At 42.9% G+C, this 15,677-nt stretch overlaps 1 protein-coding gene and 1 long non-coding RNA gene across 2 annotated transcripts; one reads left to right on the top strand and one right to left on the bottom strand.

The window, feature by feature from the left end:
- Window positions 1–7,061: 7,061 nt before the first annotated feature.
- On the bottom strand, window positions 7,062–11,358 carry LOC115138010 (RNA-binding protein 4B-like). Its single transcript, XM_065025421.1, has 4 exons — window positions 11,262–11,358; window positions 10,350–10,782; window positions 9,578–10,242; window positions 7,062–9,126 (listed from the first exon to the last, which is right to left on the bottom strand). Exons 2-3 carry the CDS (start codon window positions 10,756–10,758, stop codon window positions 9,605–9,607), a joined length of 1,047 nt encoding a protein of 348 aa, XP_064881493.1. The 5' UTR covers window positions 10,759–10,782; window positions 11,262–11,358; the 3' UTR covers window positions 7,062–9,126; window positions 9,578–9,604.
- A 182-nt stretch (window positions 11,359–11,540) lies between these two features.
- LOC115138014 (uncharacterized) lies at window positions 11,541–15,334 on the top strand. The gene is made up of 3 exons (XR_003864878.2): window positions 11,541–12,361; window positions 12,673–12,837; window positions 14,782–15,334. It is a non-coding gene; the product is annotated as an uncharacterized LOC115138014 (long non-coding RNA).
- The last annotated feature ends 343 nt before the right edge of the window (window positions 15,335–15,677 follow it).

The following is a 15,677-nucleotide window of genomic DNA, read 5'->3' as shown; positions in this document are numbered from 1 at the left end:
GTTAAAATATTCTGTCCAGGGGCGGAGCTAGCATGTTGGAGTGAACGGCTGTGCGTGAGAGGCTCCTGCAACTTTTTTGCGAAATAATCTAATTTAACCTACTTTATGGCACTTTTTACAACAAACGTTTCTTTCTAATACAAGATTGTAACTTTTTATATGAAAATGCCGAGTAATAAGGCCAAAGGACAATAAATCCACAGCGGAGGCCTACTCCCCACTAAACAACGAGACAGACATGGCGGGAGGCACATGCAACAACGTGACACTTACAGAACTTACCCGGGCTTTGGGGGAGCTACGTGTTGCTATAGCTGAGGATCTTAAGGCCACTATTGCTGAACTGGACACCAAAATCGAGAGCATAATTCGAACGGTCGCTTCGCATGGCCAGAGTATTGTGGACCTTGAGAAAGCTTTCTGAATTCAACGCTGGTAGGATTGACGAGTTAGAGAAGCTATGCATGTCATTGCAGGATACTGTGCAGAGGCTTTCTGTGAAAGTGGTGGACCTGGAGGGCCGATCCAGACGTAATAACCTTCGCGTTGTTGGTCTGGCAGAGGGGATAAAGGCGGGCTCTCGCCCCACCGACTTCTTCGCCAAGCTATTGAAGGATGCAATGGGATCGGATGTTTTGGATTCGGATCCCCAGCTGGACCGCGCACATCGCTCCCTTGTCCCAGTGCCTGGACCGGGCCAACGTCCTCGCCCAGTAATCATCTGTTGTCACAGTTTCAAGACCAAGGATCTTATCCTGTGTGAAGCTCGAATGAGGGGCAACCTGTCACATAAAGGGCATCCATTCCGTGTCTATAAGGATTATGCGCCCGATGTGGCAAAGCATCGCGCCGACTACAGAGATGTCATGACCAAACTCTACAAACTCCATCTTCGCCCAGCCTTACTCTTCCCTGCAAGACTAAGAATTACCCCGCCTTCCGGTGAGAAGATTTGGCTCTCCTCAGTTTTGGACGCAGAGAAGTTTATCCGGGGATATACACCAATCCCCCGTACAGGTTAGAGTACCTTGTTATTGCGTGTTAGGGTCTGCTCATGGACTCGAATCCATACTATACCATATTGGGTGAAAACTTATTAAATGGGCTCAACAAGGGCTACCGAGCATGTAAGACGCTGAGCAGACCAATGGATGGCGGTCAGAGCTCTCATTTAACGTTAAATTCCCTTTCATCCCGGCTGTGCTCAGCGATGCATATTTTTTACTTCCAGGTTTGATCACTGACACCTTCGGACGGATATACTTATATTCCCCCACTTTTGTTTTGTTTTGTTATTTATTTTACAATCCTTACATTATTCTTACTACCATACCATTTATTTATTGCTTGCAGGGGACTGGGGGTGATGGTTGGGAGGGGGCAGACACCTGGTTAGCAAGTTGATGTTTTGTGCCGTTCTGCCTTTGTCTAGCCGTGGGCCTCTCTCCCGACTAGAGTCCCACCAGCCCTCTGTAGTGCTTATGTATGTGTAGGTGTGCGTACATATAATTACTATTTGTACTTTATTACTATTTTCTCTTAGCATTTTAGTATTATGTATGTGTATATTTTAAATCAGTGTAGATTGTTATTCTGGGGTATGAATGTTTGTATGTGTATATGTGCATATGGATGTATATACATATTCTTTAAATATATATATTATTTTTTTGTGTGGGTATGTATACATACATGTGTGTGTGTGTGTGTATGTATATATAGGTATGTGTATGTGTATGTGTGTGTATGTATGTGTATATATATATATTTATATAAGGTATATATTTTTATTTATATGTTTAAGTTGCAACTTATTCGGTTTAGGTTTATTAGATGCTAACTGAACACTTAATTCGAGGGAGCCTCCTCAGTTCATATGTTAGTAGAAGTTCTAGGATAGTGAGAGGTGAACGTATAGTTGGGATTTTATTTTTGTTTTACCTCTTGTTCGAGGTCGCGCCGTGCTTTTTTGGCATCGGCCAGACAATGTGTTTATTATTTTTATTTTTCCTTTTTTCTCTCCTGTTTGTACATGCCTGTTAAATGTGGGTTGATGGGGGGGTAAGTGTTGGGGAAATTAGGGAACAGGGTGGGAAGTAAAGGTGCTTGCAGGGGGAGGGGTGGGTTGGATACTGCTCGGTGTAGGTGCTACATATGCTGATCGTGATGGTTTGGTGCGCTTTCTTACCTTTTTATCAAGTTACATGGTATGCAGGCCACCATAGGAACTACAAACGAGAGGAGGGCGGGGCTTACATTCACTTCCTGGAATGTCAAGGGCTTAAACGAACCAATTAAGAGGGGCAAGGTCCTAGCCCACTTGAAAGCACTCTCGTCTGATATTATAATTTTGCAAGAAACCCATCTGAAGAATAACTCTCATAGCAGACTTAAGTGTAGGTGGGTGGGGCAAGTGTATCACTCTAAATTCTCTGCCAAAACGAGAGGCACAGCGATTCTGGTACGGAAAGGAATTCCCTTTCTACATAAAACCACTATTGCGGATAAAGAGGGTCGGTATGTGATCCCAATAGGAGAAATCCACTCTACCTCAGTAACTCTACTAAATATCTATGGGCCAAACATTGACAACCCCTCTTTTTTCAAAAGAGTCCTTGCCCTGATTCCAGATATCTCCTATACTAACCTGGTCATTGGAGGGGACCTTAACTGTGTGCTAGACCAATATTTGGATAGATCCTCTACCCGGCGAACCCCTACCTCCTATTCAAGCGAATTCTTGAATACCTACATAAAAAAGTCAAACTTATTTGATATATGGAGGATCGCTAACCCTACGGGTAGGGAATACTCCTTTTACTCTCACGTTCACAAGGTTTACACTCGAATTGACTACTTTTTGTTGGATGCTAGACTACTCCCCTATACCTGTAATGTGAGGTATCATGATATTATAATCTCGGACCACAGTCCACTCACCTTCTCCCTGAGATTGGGTGACATTGTACCAAACGAGAGGGTCTGGAGGTTGAATCCTCAGCTCCTCACAGAACCAACATTCTGTGAATATCTTAAAGACCAAATTACATTTTTCTTTGATACCAACGACAACACAGAGACCTCCCCAGCATTATTGTGGGAAACACTGAAGGCTTATCTGAGAGGCTGTATCATCTCCTTTCAGGCTGCCAGGAGTAGGCAAAACAGAGGAAAACTGGAAGAACTGGAGGGACAAATTCACTTACTGGATAGGGAGAATGCTAGCCACCCATCTATGGAGAAACATAAAAAAAATTACCTCTTTAAAATTTGAATATAATCAGATTCTCTCAGCTAAAATTGCTAAATCTTTTCTCTATGCCAAGCAAAAATATTTTGAGTTTGGTGATAAACCACACAAATTACTCGCCAGACAACTTCGAAAAAATGTGAGTGACCTAACCCCTTAATTATGCAAACATTTTTGGAGGATTGTAATCTTCCTGCCCTGAACCAGGAATATTCTAACTTCCTGAATAAGGAAATATCTCTTGATGAAATTCGAGAAACAATTAAATCTCTAAAGAGTGGCAAGACCCCGGACCCAGATGGATACCCTGGTGAATTCTATAAAACATTCAGCAACATGCTCTCTCCCTATCTGCACAAAATGTTGATTCAGGCCAATGAGGATGGAGCTCTCCCTTCTACTTTGGACGAAGCGTTCATTACAGTTATACATTAGAAGGGTAAAGATCCAGAAGAGGTAGGGTCATACAGACCAATATCTCTCCTTAATACAGACCAAAAGATTTTAGCAAAAACTCTGGCTAACAGGCTTAGCACTTTAATTGGCAAATATGTCCATTCGGATCAGACCGGCTTTATCCCTAACAGAAACTCATTCTTCAATCTCAGGCGCCTCTTCAATATTATGTATTCTCAGAGGTTACCCAACGTGGACCTTGCCGTCATATCTCTTGACGCCGAAAAGGCCTTTGACCAAGTTGAGTGGCCCTATCTATTCAAGGTCCTACAGAAATGTAATATTGGAGATAGGTTCATAAATTGGATCCAGCTTTTATATAGGAACCCCTGTGCCAGAATACTCACTAACCAATCATTGTCGCCCCGATTTAACCTCAACAGGGGGACAAGGCAGTGTTGTGCGCTGTCGCCTATGCTCTTCGCCCTAATTATCAAACCGCTCGCTCAGACGATTAGATCTCATGCAGCAATACACGGCTATAATACTAAAGATACTCTAAATAAGATCTCCCTATACGCAGATGACATCCTCCTCTATGTAACAGAAGCCCAGGCTAGTATCCCAGCTATTCTTGATGTGATCAATTTGTTTGGTACCTTCTTGGGATACAGAATAAATTGGAACAAGAGTGAATTAATGCCCATACGGTCGCAAAATACCTCCTGGCTAGAACATCTCCCATTTAAGTTATCTTCAGAAAAATTGACCTACCTAGGAATTGTAATTACCAAACAATACTCCTTACTATTTAAAGAGAATTTCCCCTCTCTGATACAAAAACTCAAAGCAAACATACTATTTTGGAGAACTCTCCCAATTTCTCTGCTCGGAAGAATTAATGCCATTAAAATGGTCTTCCTCCCACAACTGCTCTACCTATATCAGAACATCCCAGTATTCATACCTAAATCCTTTCATAAACAACTGGACTCAATTATCAATCCTTTCATCTGGGATTATAAAACACAAAGGATAGGTTAAAAAAACACCTCTGTAAATCCAAGATGGAAGGAGGATTGTCTCTCCCAAATTTTATATTTTATTACTGGGCCGCTAACCTCCGCGTTGTTACGTTTCTGTTGGATGACGTACTTCCGGCATCCAGCTGGCTTAGTATGGAGCGTGAGGAGTGTCACCCCTTCTCTATTGGCGCTGTGATTTTGTCGCCTGTCAATCTGGAGATGTCACTTTATTGTAACAATCCTATTATACATAGCACAGTCCGAATCTGGAAGCAAATTAAAGTCCACTTTGAGCTTAGACCAATGTCATTCATGCTCCCTGTCGCCAGGAATCCCTCCTTTGCCCCTTCTAACCTTGATAACACCTTTGAGCGATGGGGAGAGTTGGGGATAAGTACCATAGGGGATTTATACATAGAAGGGACCTTTGCTTCCTTTGAGTTGCTGAGGGAAACTTATAATCTTCCCAGAAGTAATTTTTTCAGATACCTACAAATTAGAGACTACGTTAGAAAACACCTCCCAACATTTGGGAATGCTAAACCTTCCATGTTTGACGGATGCATAAAAATATGCCCCAGCCTAGATAAACTGATATTGCGTCTATATGATGCTTTTCAATCTGTTAGCACACCTTCTACTGATGCCATCAAGGCAAAATGGGAGGAAGAACTAGGGACTGACATCTCGGTGGCAGACTGGGAAGAGAGCTTGGAGTATATCCACATCGTCTCATACAATTCAAGGTATTACACAGATTACACTATTCCAAAACTAAACTGCATAGGATATTTCCTGACACATCCCCTACATGTGATAAATGGCAGGCTATGCAGGGTACACTACTCCACTGCTTCGCCCTATGCTCTAGCTTGCATGGTTATTGGTGTGGAATTTTTGGGATCCTCTCTGAAGTTTTGGAGACTTCAATAGATCCAGACCCGCTTCTGATAATCCTGGGAGTATCTGAGTCCCTAAACGGATTAACCAACCCCCAAAAACAACTAATCTCGTATGGTCTCATCTCGGCAAAAAACGAATCTTGTTGTTTTGGAAGAGGAGGGAAGCGCCCTCTACCAAATTATGGCTCAGTGAATTGGCAAACACTGTACACTTAGAAAGAATTAGATATATTCTGAACAATAAATTATCAACATTTGATCAAATCTGGCAGCCCTTCCTCTCCTACTTGGACGAGTCGGCGCTGTGAATTTGTACTTATTAACGCACTCTCAATTGTAATATTTTAATCTACCTTTGGGCAGCGTGTGCTGGCCCTGCCACCCGAGCAGTTGGGAGGGGGGGGGGGGGATAGGGGATGGGGGGACATCTTCCCTCTTTCTTTCTACGTGTCCTTGTTTTGTATTATTTGTTCTGCACCCAGAACTCCGGGTCTTGTTCCTGTATGCTCTTTTATGTTTAGATAAGAATTGTATACCTGTCTTGTATACCTATACACCATTCTTGTGTGTGTTTAATAAAAATATTTGAAACAAAATATTCTGTCCAAGTGGAAGAAAATTGTAAGTAGAATGACAAAAATGTAATTAATTTAAATCCCAATTTGTTACATCAAAAAGAGGAAAAAGTAAAGGGGTGTGAATACTTTCTGAAGGCACTGGATGCCAAGACTTCTTTGATCATCTGCACAAACTACCCAGCATAGGGAAGTTGGCTTCCACAAAAGGAACAGCCACACCCAAATGACCTCATCACCAGTCATATGATGGCTTATAGAAAGATTTAATCTAACCCCCCCCCAAAATAATTTATACGTGATCTGTAGTCTCACTTGCACGGCTGGCTCCAGGAATAATCAGTCACTTTGGGGCCCCAGCAACCAGGAACTGTCAGGGTCTCAATTTACTGATGAGCATTAGAATACACAAGGTGTAAATTCAAAAACAATTGTGCATCAGTCACTCAATTAGATTGTTAGCAGACATGGCTATCTAGTGATCTTCACTTGTAATCATGGCCAAAATACTGGATGGGGCCCTGACCTCCAGGGGGCCCCTCATTGACTATTAGTTGCCCTCACTCCGATATCAACATTGCAAAATGTGTAGTACTGCAGAACATTTTCTTTAAAAGTAACATTTTCTCTACGCCCCATGCCAAAATGTGTAGCTTTAATGCTATGCTTTATCTTGGCCAGGTAGCAGTTGTAAATGAGAACTTCTCAACTAGGCCTACCTGGTTAAATAAAGGTGAAATAAAATATAAAATTAACTTTGTTTTTAATCACCACCCCAAAGAAAGAGGGCCACCAGGTGCTCTCCCCCAACCAAATCTGTTACAACGCTCAAAAGCTAGAGCCAGCCTTCCAACATTACATGTACAAATACCTTGTTTGGAGGACACTATCAACCCAGAGTGAACAAACAAGATCAGTTTAAATATTTTATTAGAAAATGACACAGAAAGGCATTCAGGGGACTCTTATAAAACCATGTAATTCAGTAATACAGCTATACAAACCAATACAACCATTTACAGTATAGGTTACAATACATATGAATGTTTAATGAATTCTACTTTTCTAACTTACCAGGGGACTAGAACTTCAAACATAGGGGTGCATTCAATAGGAACCAAAAGGGCCAAAACAGAGGGGGACTCAGTAGCATTAACATGTCCATTAAGAAATGCTTGTTTTCACAGCAAAATGTTTTGCTTGTGCACACTAAATGAATAAACCCCACAACAATATGTATCTGCTGACCTTAAGACTGTGTCCCTACTTGCTTATGGACGGAATTATCTATAAAATAAATCTGCACCTGACAACGATACCTAACACTTCCACAACCAAGATCATGGTTATATTTAAAAGGGCAATCTGGTATTCAAACAAAGACCCAGCCACTTGTTTGGTTAAGAGCTGAGGCTGGAGAACTATATGACTAACCACTCTGAAATTCGTAGACTGAGCCTTTGATAGATGGACTGACCATCTATGAGCTCAAAATGATAGTTGACCATGTTTTAAAGATATCTAATTGTGAAAATACTATTACTTTAACAATGGAGTAATAGGTTTATATTTGGAGCTCTGATGAACTTGTGTTTTTAGGTGGGAGTTAAAGGTCATCAGGCATTTAAGTTATATTCTTCGAGACTCAGTGGTTTAGCCTATATCTCAATTTTAAAATCCCAAAATGTTGCAGAATCCGAGACTGCCCCTTTAAAAATACATTAGGCTGCATTTATACAGGCAGCACAATTTTTTTTTACACTGTCATTCAACTTTGAAAAAGACCTACATTTTTTTGTTTTTTTAATTGTCAAATGACCAATTAGTTGAGGGGAAAAAATAAGAATTGGGCTGCCTCTCTAAACACAGACACATAGATTTTTAGTATGGAAAGGATTAGCATTTATATTACCTGTCCATGCCAAGCAGACGTCGTGTCATTTTCCTGACTCCTGTGTACCTAAAATCTTGAACCCCAAGTTTCATACAACTGGTCCCAGCTCCCATCTTACCTGGTTAGGTTCCTGCAGGCAGTGCCAAGATCATCTCTCCAGAGATGCTTCCAGAGTGAGTGTATTATGGTGAGAACTGGGGATATGGCAATAAAGCTCTATCAAACCCATGACACCGAAATAAATTGATGGGCAGTGAAGGGGCAGATCGGCATAGTTCAATTGTGATTGAGCGCTTGAAGCCGAGGGGACACAGAACGTTATTTGACATTTGATCATTATCAAGCATTTATCCCCCTTCAAAATGGTTAAAGTATATTGAGAAGCAACTGATCATTCGCCATTGAATCATAAGATTAAGAATCTGCGATATGATTTTAAAATTTCTACACAATTCAGTTTTATTAAAATCATGTCCTGATTACAAATAAGAACGTTATCCACCTTAGTGTAACTCGCTACCATCAGCAAATATTTGTCCAACTAACAAATTTAAAAAACTAGTCCATCGCAGTGGTTTATTATGCTGTTGTACATTGTCGCAGAGCGCTACCTTTCCATAATCCATAACTTGGCATAATTTCAGACGATAGATTTAAATTTAAACTAGCATGGTTGTTCAAAGGAAACACGTGTTCATATTCAATCACGATTATTAACATCCTTTTCGTAATAACGTGTTGCAGCTTTCAATCATTGAATTTCAGAAATTAGATTTTAGAGCAAAAAGTTTGTATCATGACACGTTACAGTATATCAAGAGGACAAAATCATGTTAACGTAAAATAAAAACGCACAACTAAATGGCTCGTGGGAGCCTGAGACTAAAAACATAGCTAAAGCACAATACTAAAACAATGCAAAAAATATAAGGAAACAATACAAGTGTAATAAAAGGGTTTTAAATGACGAGGTCATGCATTACAATTCCTCCTGAGAACGAAACGCGCTCAGCCACAGACGAGGGGGGTAAATTGCTGTGTGCATCAGGAGACGACGACGCAGATCTTGTTGAAATATTTAAACCTGGAAAGAGAGCAAACCACACACACGTCAACCGCCCGTTACACCCGCAGCGAACACGTGTTTCATTTATAAACAATCTACATTCATCTTTCTATTCTCATCAGCAACTTCAATCTGAATGGTCAAATTAATACTCTATATCAGTTCCTCACTTTTACCAATGCATGATTTATGTTTAGGTCAATCATTGCCTACAAACCAGCAGTGCCAACGAGAGGATTAAGAATTACGATTTTTCGCAGAGCTCTCTTACACATGCTTTTTCTCCCAGTTCAAGCATTTCACAGTTACTCTGAAGGTTTAGCGAAGAGCGACTGTCAGACCATTCCTCTCAGAACTGAGGCATGAAGCCCGTCTAAAGAGCGCATCACGTGACCTTGGACCCTCCATATAGAGGATAGGTACTACTTCACCTCCCATTAGAATGTTTGTAGCGCAGGCCTATTCTCACCTTGAGTCAAACGCCGGTGTACGCTGCTTAGTAATAGCGAGCCGCAGGCGGCGGCGGCAACCTGTCGGCGTAGGGGTCTCTGGTACGGGGTAGGTTGTACATTGCGGGCCGAGAGATGGGAGAGAGTCGGGAACGCTCATAGGAGTAACCGTTACCGGCGGGGGGCATGGGGGGAGGGGCCCTCCGAATAGGACTGCGGTCCCTGGTGTAGTACGCAGACGGGGGAGGAGGGAGGGGGCGACGCTCATATGGATCGAGGCCAGAGGTCATGAAACGCTCCCTGACCATGGAAGAGGGGGGCGGGGGAGGAGGGGGTAAGGAGCCTACATGCCTCTCATCATAGGACATTATGCCGTAAGGGGCAGGACGAGCCCTGTATTTCTCATAGTAATCCACCACGGCATAGCTCTGCCTCTCGCGCTCATAAGCACGCTCTGGGTAAGGGGCTCGTCGAGGGGGAGGGGGTGGTGGAGGGGGGGCAGGGTACCCGTGATGAGGGGGTGGCTGTCGACCTCTTAGATAGCTAGGGGGTGGAGGCTCATGCCTCTCCCCGGGGTAGCCACGGGGGGGCCAGTATCCCCCCCTCTCAGGTGGGGGTGGGGGGTAGTCGTCTTCCTCCTCGTACCTGGGACGGCTCTTTGATATCTGAACATGGATACGTTTCCCTATTAGGGAAAGAAATGCCAAAGAACATGATTAGGTGGAAGACCAGTAGTTGCCACATTTCTAAATGTGTAACCTTCTCAAAGAGCATAACACTTAAAAATCTTACCCTGGAATTCAATGTTGTCTAATCCCTTGATGGCATCCATAGCCTCGTCGGAGTTGTCCATGTGTACAAACGCAAAGTTTTTGACAATAGCACATTCAGAGACTGTGCCATACTCCTCGAACAAAGTGCGGAGCTCATCATCGTTGCCTTTCTCCACGTTTGTCACGTGGAGTTTGACGGCTCCCTGGTTCTTCCCGCGACTAGCCTCGACATTTATCGCCGTGCCATGCAGCTTGTAGAGGTGCAGGCTGCGGATGGCTTTGGTGGCAGATTTACGGTCATCCATGTGGACGAAAGCGAAATTCTTGACGATGGCGCATTCTGTGACGGCACCGTACTGGGAGAACAACACCTGAATTTCATCTTTGTCTGCCTCCCGAGGGAGGTTCCCAATGAAGATCTTGACCATACTTGAAGCAGTGTTGTAGAAAGCCTGATGTGAGGGGGAAAGCTTAATGAGACTATGCGAACCAGCGAGATTGTCATTTAAACTAAGTACAGTGGTGCACTTGTTATCGGCATCAAGCATGGGTGCTAGTAATCTAGCAGAATGTTAGCTAACCACTTTCGACAGAAACCGATCTTTCTAAAACCTCGATAAGTTTATTATTTCAGCAATATTATCATGTCCAAATGTTATAGAAGCAAAAATGAAAATTCATAGAAAACGGCGTCGAATATTGTAAATCTCGTTGTCTTGCTACATTACCTAGCTAAAGTAGCTAATTTAGCTAGCTTGCCACCCCAATACGCACGTACCCGTTCGAGAAACGGTACTCCAAAATATTTTATTGCAAAACAGAATATTCCTCAATGCGGGTAGACAGAGTTCATACCTCGAGTCAATTTCAAATGTTTTAGCAGTAGCTATTTATTTTCTATTGACCAAGAGAGATTGAATGGAACGCTTACCTCAATATCAGTTAGCTGCTTCACGGTCGTGAGAAAAATGGCTACACCGGCGTGCTAAAGAAGCCCGCCTACAGAGATGCGTCAACACAGCTGATTTGTTAGACAACCGTTGTTCATTGATTAGCCTGGGAACGGACCAATGGAACAACATCTACGTTTATTCGAGTAATTCAGACCACCAATGACACTTCAAGTTGTTACAATGTAGCCAACACACAACGAGTAGGCCAGCGATACCGACCACCTCTTGTCTCTGACATGAATTAGTTAGCTATAAATGTATAATACTAAATAGCTTGTAGGGTTGTGTATTATCCTAGTTAGGTACATATGAATATACTACTATTCGAACCAACTAATTCAAATGGTATTACATATATTAGCTTGCCTGTTATCCGTATTTTATTTAACAAACGTTTTTCTGTTTAAAAAAAAAACTTTATTACCGCCATTGTCTGTCGGGCTATGTGTTGCATGCAACCATCAGTTTCACTGCTTCTTATTTTTTTGGCATTCTGATTAGATGGCAGTCAATTGAAGTAAACTCTCCTTTCCCAAAACAGATCATTTGACACGCAACTGAATCACAGAATGATTTGGTTTAATTGATACTGCGTCTTTTAAGACTGTACTCACACGGTCATAAAATAAATATATGGGCCCGTCTGTTACTGAAAAGCGTAAGGAAGTTGCATGGAGCGTTCAAATGTGAACGCATAAAACAGACGTTCCCTAAGCATCTCATGCTATTTGGAAATTACATAATTTCCCATCACAGGATCAAGGCAAGCAGCAGTCACTGCCACTGGGGGTGCTGTTTCGAGTGCTGCTGACGTAACGATCGTCCTCTTGCCGTTTTTTTGCTGTCCAGTTCCCTCCAACACTCGTTATAGTAGGCACACAACTTGGCGTGTCAGTAGACAATTCGCTGTACCCGTTCAAGTAGACAAAGAAAGTCAATCGTTGGACACAGTTTTACTGGAGCCTGACCTTTTGAGACGCTGCGGGCAAAACAACTATTCTTACCACCGAGATAAAGACCATTTCAAGTTGGATATTCACGCTTTCAAACCTCAATCCACTTGAACCACAGACACCAAGTAAGTGTCATGATGTTGGAAAAACTGCGCACAACATTGCACAGGTCTTATTTTCACAATTTGGACATTAATTTGCTAATTAACCAACGCGAATAAACATGTGGAAATGTGAGCAGCATGTTCTATTCCTAGTTGAATTAGTTAAGAGTGTAAACGAAAGGACACTTACATTAACATTTCAATTGCTCCTTGGACATGTGACCTACTGACTTCAAACAAGGTTCAGAATGTCCACTGACTACCCTTATATTGCACACCCTTCAGTTTGTCCATGTTCATCGCACATGATTTTTCTAACTTTTAAATTTCAGAATGTCCATGGACTGTCAGAGATGAGCGGTAACGTGAATGATCCCGGAGCAGCTGGCGCTAGCCCCAGGGAGAGTTCTCTTTTCTTTGTGAAGGGCAGGGCACCCTGGAATGGGTTCACCTTGAGAGAGGGGCCCTGGAAATCATTGCGGTTTCAGCGTCGTCCGGTGAGCGCTCCCTGGCCCTTAAATCCGGGGGAGAGGGTGTAAATCTCATGCCGGGCCATACCCATATCAGCAGCAGGTATCCCAAAATGAACAGCCTCTGGCACATAATGTAGGTAAGGGAAGTTGGCAAAAAAGATACAGAACTTCGGGATAAAGATTGGCTCGAATGGCAGGGTCGGTCTGGCCGGGGAATTTGTCTGAGGAGGGAGGCCAACATCTGATGTGGGTAGTGCCATCCACGCCCATTGATTTGCTGCGGAACCATAAAACGGACAGAAGAAGCCTAGGTTCCCACTGGGCACGGATCACTGAATGTCAACTTGATCAAATTCAAAAAGGAGCGCACCCACCTGTAGCGGTCACACTCAAATCACCCGTGGTGTGACTGTGACCCCCTCATGTCAAAGTGAGGAAAATCAATGAAGCGCTAGTAAAGGTGGTTCCTATGGCTCTGTCCCGGAGGGCTGACTGGGAAAGCAAATGATCGAAAGGGGATGATTATTTCGTTGCTTCTTCCGACACCCAGTGCAATTGTGCAGATCGATACTGCGAGGGGTATTAGGGTTTAAGCCAATAAGTATTGCACTGGCTTTTGATGTTGATTGGGTGTAAAAAGCCAGTTAAAGCGGCGACTGATGTCCCGTTAGTAAGACAAAAGCCTCTGATACCACCGGGCGTGACTCGAATGGATGTCAATTTGATGATATGACTGTAGCATGCTACCCTTCGCGGTCGCACTCAAACCACCTTCGGGGTGGCTGTGACCCCCTCATGTCAAAGTGAGAATTCGATGAAGCGGGGGTAAACGGCAGGGCATATTTAAGAGTCTCGAGGTAGCCAAATGCCTCGTCATCTAATTAGTGACGCGCATGAATGGATGAACGAGATTCCCACAGTCCCTAGCTACTATCTAGTGAAACCACAGCCAAGGGAACGGGCTTGACAGAATCAGCGGGGGGCACTCAGACTGAGCAGGGGCAGCCAGACTCTGGGGCTGGAGGTTGGATACTTAGTCTGAGAGGATAAAAGCGGGCGGGTCACCAGGTGCACAGAGCTTGTTTCAGGTGCACAAGGACGCTTCCGAGGCGGGGGGCACTCCGAGCCCAAGCAAGGAGGCCGGACTCTGGGGCAGCACTCAGGCCGGAGGTTGGAGTGGGTACTTAGTCCGAGAGCAGAAAAAAAGCAGGCGGGTTACCAAGTGCACAGAGTCTGTTTCGAATTAGACGTCTACAGTCCCGCTGTCAGGAACCACATGCCACTGGTACCCGTTACAGACTGTGCACCTGGTCCCTAACAGCGGGACTGTAGACGTCTTAGTAATTCCAGGAGTTACACTCTAAGACCAAGTAAGAGTGGTGTTGTCCGTGGAGGGAAAGTATATGTGGAGGCCTGTAGTTCCAGGGAGTGTACGCCTAGAGGCCAGGAGTCAGAGGTCACCAGGTCAATGGGTGCCTGCCTAGAGGTCAGGAAGGCCCAGGGAGAAGGCCCAAGTTAATGTGTAAGTGACCAAAGAGCTATTGAACTTAGAATGTTTACATAATTCATAGGAGTAATGGTTAAAGAGCTATTGAAATGAGAAAATGTTGATTTGTCACTGTTGACGGTCCCTAATTGCTGTTGGTAGACGTAAGGAAAACTACAGGTGAATATCCGTCAAATATCCAACCTGAATCTGTCTTTACCTCGATCAGCTTACCCAACTTTACAGGATAGATATAGAAACTTTGGAAGTGAACATTCAGAATGGTTTAGTTATCAGTAAAATCTAATTAAGATAGTCTTGTTAGTGCTTACGACATTTGCAGATTATGATATGTAACATGAACACCTCTATGAAAAAGGCTACATTCAAAGCACAGTGGAATGACTCAACCAATGGACGTTTGAGGAAATGCTGACTGAGGTGGAGTGTGAATATTGAATATTCCTCTGTTTTTCTCTTAGACCAAGTTAACCAGAAAGTGAAAGACAACATCCCTTCAATTGCATCAGCCATCATAAGATCCATCATGGAGGTGTCTCACACTGTGGAAACAGAGGAGCTGATGACATGCCTCCAGATCTACACTGCATATTGCCCCTGGACACAAGTACCAGGCTGAGGACCCAGTGAGGCAATTGTGCATTGAGTTTCTTTCATAGATTACTTTTACTACAATAACAGCCATATTGTATTATTTTCTCTTTAAATTAGAAGCAGTTTTCTTAAAATGCTTAACATTCTGAAAGCTGAAATCAAAATGTTGACTGTGGCAACAAGCTATCAGTACCTCAAATGTTTTTATATTCTACCTTATAACCCACTCCAAGTATTATTCAGACTTATGTTATTTTATCAAATGTGACACTAAAGAATGTGAATATTACCCTTTTTCATGATACTCAAATAAGAGCAAGTATCAGAATTCAATGAAGGACGATGTTAGGGTGGGGGAAGGATATTGTTATGTCACCGTTTTGGAAATATTGATTATAACAATTAAACCGTTTGATTTGATTATTGTGTTAAAGGCTTTGGCAAGTACAAGCAACAAATTTGACCTGTGAGGAACAAAGGCACATTCTGAAAAATGGCTATACCTGTATATGTTTTAGTCTACCTGCATGTGAGATGATATGACCCCTATTTTCTCTATCTTGAAGCTGAAGTTAGTGAGCCAGTCAAACGATGTAAAATTAAATTGCTCACATCTTCTCACAATCATATTTATTCATTGAGTGCCTAGCTGAATCACAATAGGCCATAGTAACTTCAAATGAAAGGACTTGTAGTCGGTGAAGACATATTGGCAAGGTCCCCTATCCCTAGGTGACTATCAACCCCTCTTACACTCTCTTGC

The sequence above is a fragment of the Oncorhynchus nerka genome, linkage group LG12, assembly GCF_034236695.1.
Source record: "Oncorhynchus nerka isolate Pitt River linkage group LG12, Oner_Uvic_2.0, whole genome shotgun sequence".
Lineage (NCBI taxonomy): Eukaryota > Metazoa > Chordata > Actinopteri > Salmoniformes > Salmonidae > Oncorhynchus > Oncorhynchus nerka.
The sequence above is the reverse complement of the archived record's forward strand: the minus strand, read 5'-3'. Positions and strand labels throughout refer to the sequence as shown.